Raw genomic sequence first — 10,209 nt, 5'->3', positions numbered from 1 at the left:
CTACTGAGATAGAATAAATGGAAGGATTGGACGAGTTTTTTTTTTTTTTTGGGCTGAAATCCTAAGAGTGGGTTAGACCCGGATTATGATATTATTTAGACTAAAAAGACGAAAATTCTCCAAATCTGTCAAGCGGCCATGGAGACATCGAGGGATGACTACTTACTGTTGGAGCTCGATGCCAGCCACTGGCCCTCCTATCGCCGAAATCAAGCCCTCACCGATCGGGAATCTACCGGGCTGTAGAGAGAGAGTCGAGAGATTCTTGAGCGGTGGGGGCTCGATTGCAGCCACTGGCCTCCTGATCGAGCTCGTCGACAGCATCTAGTGTTCCCAGCAAGCTCGATGGGAAGGTCGATGATAGGCATTGAGCCCTCATCACCCAAGGGATCCCGGTCAGTGGGAGCTCGATTCCTGCAACTTGACCTCTGACTGAGCTTGTCGGCAACATCTAGTGTCCTTGGCAATCTCGATCAGAGGGTTGGTCGCCGGCGTCGAGCCCTCCCTCCGTCCCTTCAATGGTTCTATCTTTTCTTTTTCTTTTTTTTAAATTTTTTATTTTTTATTTTAATTTTTTTTCTTGACCTATATTTTAAGAAATTTAATAAAGTAATAATAATAAATAATGGATAAATTGGTAAATTTGACTTTATAAGACTCTTACAAGGCAAGCCGAAGCTCAAGAAGTAGGGCTATCACTTATATATAACTTGCCAAGTTCGAAGCATAAGATTTGGCTATTGAAAATCCATGGGATTAATAATCCTTTCCCATCCCGATGGGAAATTATATCCGACCAAGCATAGCGTTTGGTTTAAAATATTTTCAATTTCAATGTTATTTGATAAAGATTGATTACTATATCCTCCGACCCGATCCGTATAAATCTTCTTTTTTTTTTTTTGGTAAGGCAGTCCGTATAAATCTTATGAAAAAGCATAAGTGCCAGGGTCCTAATTTAGGAAACATCTTAGCCTACCTTTTTTATTATTATTATTGATGAACAATCTTTGCCCACTCTTTAAAACTTTATATTCCTTTTTCAATTTATGCCATACTAATAGAAAAGAAAAGTGCTTGTTGAATCAAGGTGGATTGGTTTAACTAGTTCGACATTTGTTTTTCTTAAGTAAAGTTTCGAGTTCAAGTATTGTTAATGGAGAAAATCCACGTTGGAAAATTTTTACTCCTTTGTAGGTCAATTCAGTTCGATTAGATCAGCCGAAGTCTATTGGATTTTTACATACCAAGACATGATGCACACTGAAAAAGACAAAAAAACTTCTTGGGATCACGTGTCATTGCATCAAGACATCAACGATAATGTGGCTAGCCAGTTTTCAGGGCAAAGGGGCGAGATGAGATTCATCATGTGTTGGGGTTGTAGTAGCCCATTACAGGCATAGAGTCCTTTGCTCGTACGAATATGTCATATTCCCCTACTAACCACCAGCATCGATTCTGAAACCTTTTAACTGAATGAATATCTCCTTAGTATTTTGGTCTTCGCATAGTTAGATGACATTATTGGAAAAATCCCTCGTATATGGTGGAGAGAAAGCCCATGGATTTGGATTGTCAGTACTAAGACACGATAGAGATTATGGATATGTCATTTGATTTTGTTTGGACCGACAACGAATGTCGAGAAACCCTGATTTGGTAGCACGTCCTTAGATTGCTTGCTTAGTGATCGAGGAAGGGAATTGAAATAGATCCTAATCCAATATTTAAACCCTAAGTAGATTTTAGATATGTGTATGTTAACAGTAAATTTTTTGGTGATGTTACTAAAAATTAAGAGGAATTAGAGAACCCGATTGGCTTATGATATTGCTACATGGTATATCCATTACATATATGCAACGCTTTACGGTACAAGGGAGGAGAAAAAGCAATAGATCCACGAAGAAAATGTGAGGAAATCCGCCTTATTGGGTGATATATGATTGATCCAAGAGTATTTCTCTTGAGTCATGTGTGTCTCTAAGAGCAGCCCCTGAGGATAAGGCTTATATGAAGTCGAGTTGCAGTTGGTCCCATGGTTGTTCCTTGCATTGGAGTTTCCACGTAAACTATCTCGACATTTCTCTAGTTTCCTTATTGTCTGGTTTTAAATCATATTTTGATCATACGAGATCCGGATAGATTAATTCACTGCATGTAGGTGTTCTGTTGATGCTTTTGTGGCCCAAGAAAAGCATTTTCGCTAATAAGAAAATAAATAAAGGGTTAAGAAGCGAACCCGTAGCCTCCAAGTTGGGCCGCTTATCTGGGGCACATCCTTTAATTTGGGCTCATCTTGGGCCCATTTTGGGCCGAACATGGGCCTTTTGTATCGGTCCAGAAAAGCCGAGGCCAGGAGGGCAGGTGGCCTCTCCGTTTCCATGTCCATCCATCAAAGATCCCTCGAAGGATCTGATTCTGTCGCAGTGCCTCAGCAGAAGAAGAGAAGAGTGGGAAGCGGAACGAGAGGTTAGCTGTTCAGGGGTACGAGGAAGAAGAAGAGGAGGAGCAAGAGGAATAGCAGAAATGGCGGCGAGGTCAGCTCTGCTCAAGTACCTGAGGGTGAACGTCAACCCCATCTCCCGTACCCTCAACCCTAGCAGCTCTGCCGGTCTGTCCTTCAACGTGTTCCGCCGTCTCTTCTCAGAGGAGGTCAGGGGCTCCTTCCTCGACAAGTCGGAGGTCACTGATCGCGTCGTCTCCGTCGTCAAGAACTTCCAGAAAGTCGATCCTTCCAAGGTATCGTGCTTGTCCCATTCCACTCTTACCTTCTGCGAGGATCCCCCATTAGTGGCTTAGCTTGTTTCATCCCTTGTTGAGACCGAATTGCTGAAACTGGAGGCGAACCTGTCTTTTTCTGCGAGGAGCTGTTCTTTCAGTGCTTTGGCTGTTAATTGACATTCCAGCAGCTTCCTTGCGCGCATTGTCGATTCGATGCTTGATCGATCCCGATATTTCTGCTTCGAGCAGTTATGAGTTATTATCGGGCAAAGAAATGACATCCTAGTTGCTTCCTCGGATGAGAACATCCTTAATGATTCTGTATGTCATTAGAATTTGCAAGTGCTAATTCTGTTTCCACAAAAATGGGATAGGAAAGAAACCGCATTTGATTAGAACTTCGGTATCTTCATTTCATTCTTCTCTTGGTATGTATGGTCTCATCTAGTAGTCGCGGACCCTGTTAAAATTGGAATAGGCTGGAATAGCAAATTCCGTGATTTTGTAGTCTAATATTTCGATTAAGGTATCCCTATGCGGGTATCTTTGAGGAAGGTAAGATTCGAGACATGTGATTTAGGCTTTTCATTAGAGCTATTTATTTGTATTTGAAGCTCTAAATCTCATAACTTTGATGCTTGAAATGAAAAATACCAGGACACATATACGCTTGCTGCGTCAAATTATGATTTTGTTATATGAATCCGTGATACATTTACCGCTAATGCAATTCAGTATAGAATATTTGGAGTTTAGAACTATGTTCTTGGGTGAAACAGTGATTTGAGGAGAACAAGAAAATTTTAAACTTCACTCTTGTATGATAGCCTCTTGACATATGGGGGTTATGACAGCTTCTTTGCCCTTCTTTTTGACCATCAAAAAGAGACAGAATTGGTGGTTTGTTTTAATAGTTGGACTTGTTAGTCCCTATGCCTCTCGGTGGTTATCAGTGGAGGAACATCCGGCAGGTTTCCATCCTTTATCATTACAGTGTTATGAGTTTCTTTTAGTTAATTTATTTGTTCTTTTGAATATGGTTCGTAAATGTATTAGCTGCTAGTCTGGACTGTTCATTTCAAAAGAAAAAGGAGCACGGGTCACCACAATGCTTCAAATTAAAGGATATGTAAAGTAAACTATACTCATGTACTGATCACTTGCACTGGTTAATTGGATCTTATAGTAAACTATTGCACTACATTACGCTTTGAGGAACTTCTTGGGTTACTGTGTCCTAGTTATCTTCAATAAAATTGTCTATTTTAAATACTTATAGTCTCTTTGGGAGAATAATCCACCAGATTGATACATATCTTATGTAGTTCGGTGGGTTTGTTTTGGCCACCCTGTTTTTAGAGTGAGTTCAGTTGTTGTACGATGAAGAGGCTGCTATGTCTAAGGGGGGAACAGACTGAGGAGTGCTTGCTTTCTGTTCGGTTAGCTGACTCTTTTTCCCCCTCCTTGGTTTTAGGTTTCACCGAATGCGCACTTTCAAAATGATCTCGGGCTGGACAGTTTAGATACAGTGGAGATCGTTATGGCGCTCGAGGAAGAGTTCGGGTTTGAGATCCCTGACAACGAAGCGGACAAGATAAGCTCCATAAATATGGCAGTAGACTTCATCGCTTCCCACCCTCAGGCAAAATGAGAGATAAACCCGAGCAATCATTACTCTCTTTTCTTGATTCCTATGCTTTCTAGGGATTTTGCCGTCAACTGGACCCTTTTATCCGGGCATGTTGTCATCCTTGATGCTTCACCGAAACTCTATCCCTCGGCATGAAGCTTCGCTTTTGTGTGTTCCTTAAACAGTCATTGTTCGATGAAGATTAGTTTCAAGTAAATGCGTTCTCCAAGTGTAGAACATATTCATGGAATGGGTGCCTCGTTCTTTTTCTGATGTTCCTTCCATTTGAATAAAAAAATAATGCACTATTATTTCTTAGATGACCACGTCGGTTATCTACATGAGTTGTTGGTGTGTGACTGACTATATATGTTTAATTCATGTGCGACTCTGAACGTGCCAATGCCATGGTTATAGATGAAGATCAGCAAGTTTTTTGTTTAAGAAAAGTTTGATTGTCGGTCTGGTGTTTACGTTCATGAAGCAGCTTCTTGTCGTTCTTCACAATGAAGTGGCTTTGTTTACGTTCATGAAGCAGCTTCTCGTTGTTCTTCACAATGAAGTGCAGCTGGATAGCCACGGCGACTCCGCCTCTACTAAAGGAGCAAGCGAGCAGCTGCTCCCTTCTCTTTTGCTCTTCTGTATCGTCTGTCGTCTGCATCAGCCATTTCTCCAAGCTCTTCTTCATGTTTCTTGGTAGAAGACTCCCTTCCAATGAATCTCCCCGTCCTCGCATGCCACCAATGTATTAACATTTCGAATTTTCTGGCTGCTGACCATGGCAACATAAAAACGTCTAATCGGATTGCTGGTATCACCATTTGCAATATCGGCTTCGCAAAAAGGATCATCGGTCACAAATTGAACACAGACGACCGTTTGCTATGTGACTTGATCCCAAGTCATAAACTGGGGCATGAATTGGGCCTGCGCCCATGGACATGACCAATGAGCTCTTCAGTTGTGGGATCACATGATTATCCCTTTGGAGCTGCGACCGTTCGAGCAATTTCGCTGTAAATAAATATTATGACATTTTTGACAAAAATGCCGCAATATAATCTGGGAATAAGTTCGACTCATAAGTTTGTTACTACGTTAAACTTCATATTTGTGAAAAAGTGTAATATCGTTGTGACGGTGGTAAGTTCGGCTCCTCAGCGTCACTCTGGCTACAGTTGGTCCTCGTGGTTAATAGGCAATTACAATATTTTTATCTCGTGAGAATGATTATTATTCATTTATTTTTATTACAAAAGAGGTTTATAAACTTAAAAGTAATACTTCAATTTGCCAAATTTCGTCTTTTTAGTGCTCTCAATGACTCGTTGATTGCTCCAATGAGGTCCCCGGCCCGGGAATCGAGATCCCAGAGTTGGGATCTCGGCTTTGGGGGTGGGAAGGATTGACGCTCAACCGAGGTCCCCCATGGCTTCTACAACCTCTAACAACTTCCTAGCATCTCTCTCTTTGTAGTGCTGTTAATTAATGAGGACATTGGTGCGTTTGGTTTCAGAGTTAAAGTAATTTTGATTTTGATTGTGGAAAAGGACAAATGAGTTAGGATTATAAATTTGACTTGAAAAACGTGTGTTTTTGTTGTGTAGTGTATTGAGTTAAAGTTCAAATTTAAAATTTTGACTTAGGAAATATGTATTTTTGTTATATAGTGTGTTGAGTTAAAGTTAAAGTTAAAATTAAAGTGATTTTAACTTACAAACCAAACATGGCCTCAATTATTATATACAGCATAGAGCCAACTACGATTTAATTAAACCTTTTGATACAATAAATTCCATCTGCACTATAACTGATACTTGAAAAATTATTGCATACTTTAAAAGCAACGCGCTCAGTTACGCTGTATAAAGTATGAATCATAGCTTCCGTTGGACTCCACCGAAAGACGTTTAGGCTTAGCTCGACTTTATCAACTATAACTAGCTCTCTATATCACATAACTTGAATTATAACTTAAAATATATCCCTTAATTTTCACATGAGTGGAGATGAGACAAAATCGATCCCCCATTTAAGCTTCAACTTGGAATGGAGAAGCATGTGGTGGGCTTATTCACTGAAGGAACTCAAAGCCCATTCTATCCCATGGGGTCCAATCCAATCTATAAAGTTGGCCAATGCAGTGTTTGGTGTCCCGATATGTCGTTAGACTCCTTGTTAATTGCTTCTCGAACTAACTGCGTTTTAAAAATCTCCTCGTTATTCAACCCAATCATCCATCACTGTCGCGGTGGCCATCGATACGTTACACAACCTTGTGAATGCTGACAGCATAGCATACAAGATCTTTGGACATATTTTTAGAATAGCGCACTCAACTAATCACATTGCACAAAATATGTAAAATTTATATTTAATTACTGTAAAATAAATGATTTCCCGCCGTAATTGATTTACATCTTCGTGCTCTAACTGTAGTACTTCTGCATAGATTCTTTCACTCCAGTGTCCTTGAAAATCAATCAAGGCAATGAAGAATAACTGTCTAGTTTTGAAAGTGGGAATTGGTGATGATATTTTGATAATGAGAGGTTCTGGAGGGCCATTGAAGGGGACTCAATGCTCTGGCCCATTATGGTACTAAGGCAACTCATGTATGATGTAAACATGCTGTAGAAATCAATTTTTTTAATAGAAAAATTAATTGGACCAAAAGCACGAGGAAAAAAAAACAACACCATGTTAGGCAAACCTTAATTATTGATACAAAGAGGGTTGATAGCAAATGTAGTTGGTGCTGTGCACAAAAGTTTTGCCATATTTTTGAAACAACATACTCAATTAGTCACGTTTTATGAAATATGGGAATCATGTATCTAAACTATCTCAAGTCTCTCGATCGGACACCGGTTCATGCTTGTCGGAGAAAATGTTGGTGATACTGAACTATTGATGTGCAATTGTGCATGCAAATTGGGGAAGCAAATGACTGGACCAGGAGAAGAAAGAAACTCGCCAATGCGGAAAATCCCTGCATACGATACGAGGAACTTGTCCTAATGACCATGTTAAGGGTAAGTTTCCATCAGGAGGACGATGACCAGTCGGATAAAAATCAAAATTTGATCCTTTTTTTTTCCCTTATAAAACTTTTAATTGTGTTATTTTGTACAAGCAAGTAAGTGCAACCAAATTAGACGTTTGGCTTAGCATAGTGAACGCAGACAAAGTCAAAGAAGAATCTTCTGGGCGGCCCCCTCCTCATTGTGAAATTGCAAATCGAATAGGAAAATAAAAACTTTTCCACTCTAATTTTTGTTCAGTGTGACTTTGTCCACCATTGTTTTTTCTTTCCTTTTTTTTTTGGGGTTAATTTGGCAACTCAAAATTCTAAAAGGGAATCGTTTTAACTGCTTGTATTAATCTTTATGTTACGTAATTTAAACTCATCTCACGAGAGCTCATGCTCTCTATCTAATTTATGAGGAGTTTCTATTCGTAACTCTCAATTCTTGGACGATCGACCATTCACATCCCCTTATACATTTAGTATGTACCTAGACTTTTTCATATTTTCATTATTATTTTTTAAAATTTTCACAATGTATTTATATAATAGATATTTTTTAGAAGATTATTTATTGCAATTTTTTGTTATTAGTAAATACAATAATATCAATAAATCATAAAAAATCATAAAAAAATCTGCGCAAGGCACTGGTTCGATGACTGGTTGAAAATTAATTTGGAATAAAAGTTTACAATGCATAAATTCCGTAACCTTTTTTGGAGCACGACGCCTTTCAATGAAATTAAGGCTTCTTTCCCTCACCTGAATTTCTTCCTTCCTCTTTGATTGAGCTGTGATTTTGAGTGAACAGTCTCCAATTTCTTGCTTCAAAGCCTCGTACTTCTTTCGATTGTTGGGTAATTCTAGGTGCTCCAAAGCCTCGTACTTATTCCAGTCTCCTTCCTTTGCGATTGAATCTTAAATCGATTGCCCAGCCTCGGATTTCTTCCTTCAAAGCCTCGAACCTCTTCCTTCCTCTGCACTAGATTTGCAATTGCAGTTAGGGTTTCGAATTTGGGGGAGCAAAATCGCAATTAGGGATTTTGGGTTCAAGGGGCATTCAACGCACCGTTTATGTTGTTGAGTAAGAGGGGGGAACGACGTCGTTTAGGGCAGCCTTCGATCGACGAAGACGACGACGCCGTTTTTGTCAATTTTGCAGGGTGGTTAACGATGTTAAGTCCAGCTCATCCGCCACGTGAGATTTCCGTCTCGGTTGGCACGCGAAATATGGCTTCAGGACTAAAACATTAAACGGAATGGATATTGAGGGACGAAAACAATGACAAATTTTTTTTAGGGACTGAACTCAAGGTTTTGAAATCTTTTAGGGACCAAAACCACACTCAACTCTAATTTAAACTCATCCCACGAGAGCTCATGCTCTTTATTCGATTTATGAGGAGTTTCTATTCGTAACTCTCAGTTCTTGGACGATCGACCATTTGCATCCCCTTATACATTTAGTATATACCTAGACTTTTTCATATTTTCATTATTATTTTTTAAAATTTTCAAAATGTATTTATATAATAGATATTTTTAAAAAAGATTATTTATTACAATTTTTTGTTATTAATAAATACAATAATATCAATATAAAATAAAAAATCATAAAAAAATCTGCTCAAGGCACTAGTTCGATGACTGGTTGAAAATTAATTTGGAATAAAAGTTTACAATGCATAAATTCCGTAACCTTTTTAGGAGCCCGACGCCTTTCAATCTCTCCTTCTCTCTCCTCGCCATTCTTTTGTTTTTGTTTTTTTATTGGGATTTTGTCTATTAAATCATATTTACACGAGTAAAAGGCCTAATTGTGGCTGTACTGTCAACTGAGGGAGAGATTGAATCGGTGAGTTGGAATTATTAGGAGGGGAAGTCTTTGATGGGATCCATGCAATTAAGGAGTAAAGTTAGGTTTCGTATCATTACGGTGGACAATATTTGGGAAAATTATGTCATCGCACAATAATTTATTTTTATATCAATCTTATCATAATTTTTTAAAATTACTCTAATATAGCATATCGTTTAGGATGTAGTGTCAATCATAATCCATCGTTTTGTTTTGTATCAATTTTATCATAACCTTTTAAAATTACACTATATAGTACATCATTTAAAGTGTAATATCAATTATGGCATGACATCAAATTTTTCGTTAGATGTGGAGCACCTGTGGATAAATAGTAGACCTAGACTCTTGTCACATGCAAAATAACTCATATTCTTACATCTCCAGTACCCTTTTTCCCACATGACTCATTCATCATCAATACCTGAATCTCGTTCCCTCCTCTTTACATATTTTCCGCATCACTGTAGTCTCAAATTTCTCTTCAATTGAGTGCTTTGCCATTTCTTCTCCTTCTTCACCCACATGCTTGTCAGTCTCTCTCTTCATATTTCTTCCTCTTTTGTTATCATAGAAAACGAATTAATATTTGCATTTCATTTGATAGTTATGAGCTTCTCTTTTTTCTCATCCAATAAATTTTCATTCATTATTCACTATATGAACTGCAATAAGTTCAATATGTGATTTTTTTTTTGGATTCTATTGATGGTGTAGTTGCTTTCAGAAAGAGCGATTCCGTATGTGAATAGGCGGGAATGAAATTCGGGTATTGATGGCGAACGAGTTGAGTGGGTAAAATGGCATTAGATGGGTCGAAATATGATTTATTTTGCATGTAGTAAGAGTTTGGATTCATTATTCATTCACATGTATCACACATCAGTTTTCCGTTGAATTTTTACAGAACATTTAACGTCATGCTATAATTGACACTGCATCCTAAATAATATGCTATATAGT

At 38.5% G+C, this 10,209-nt stretch overlaps 1 protein-coding gene across 1 annotated transcript; it reads left to right on the top strand.

Moving 5' to 3' along the window:
- The first annotated feature begins 2,417 nt into the window (after positions 1 to 2,417).
- On the top strand, positions 2,418 to 4,683 carry LOC116212008 (acyl carrier protein 2, mitochondrial). Its single transcript, XM_031546577.1, has 2 exons — positions 2,418 to 2,745; positions 4,202 to 4,683. Exons 1-2 carry the CDS (start codon positions 2,533 to 2,535, stop codon positions 4,376 to 4,378), a joined length of 390 nt encoding a protein of 129 aa, XP_031402437.1. The 5' UTR covers positions 2,418 to 2,532; the 3' UTR covers positions 4,379 to 4,683.
- The last annotated feature ends 5,526 nt before the right edge of the window (positions 4,684 to 10,209 follow it).

Source organism: Punica granatum, chromosome 6 (assembly GCF_007655135.1).
Source record: "Punica granatum isolate Tunisia-2019 chromosome 6, ASM765513v2, whole genome shotgun sequence".
Taxonomy (NCBI): Eukaryota; Viridiplantae; Streptophyta; class Magnoliopsida; order Myrtales; family Lythraceae; genus Punica; species Punica granatum.
The sequence above is the reverse complement of the archived record's forward strand: the minus strand, read 5'-3'. Positions and strand labels throughout refer to the sequence as shown.

Coding starts and splice junctions, on each gene's coding strand:
- LOC116212008 (XM_031546577.1), top strand. CDS start 2,533: ATGGCGGCGAGGTCAGCTCTGCTCAAGTACCTGAGGGTGAACGTCAAC. Junction 2,746..4,201: donor AGAAAGTCGATCCTTCCAAG/GTATCGTGCTTG, acceptor CCTTGGTTTTAG/GTTTCACCGAATGCGCACTT.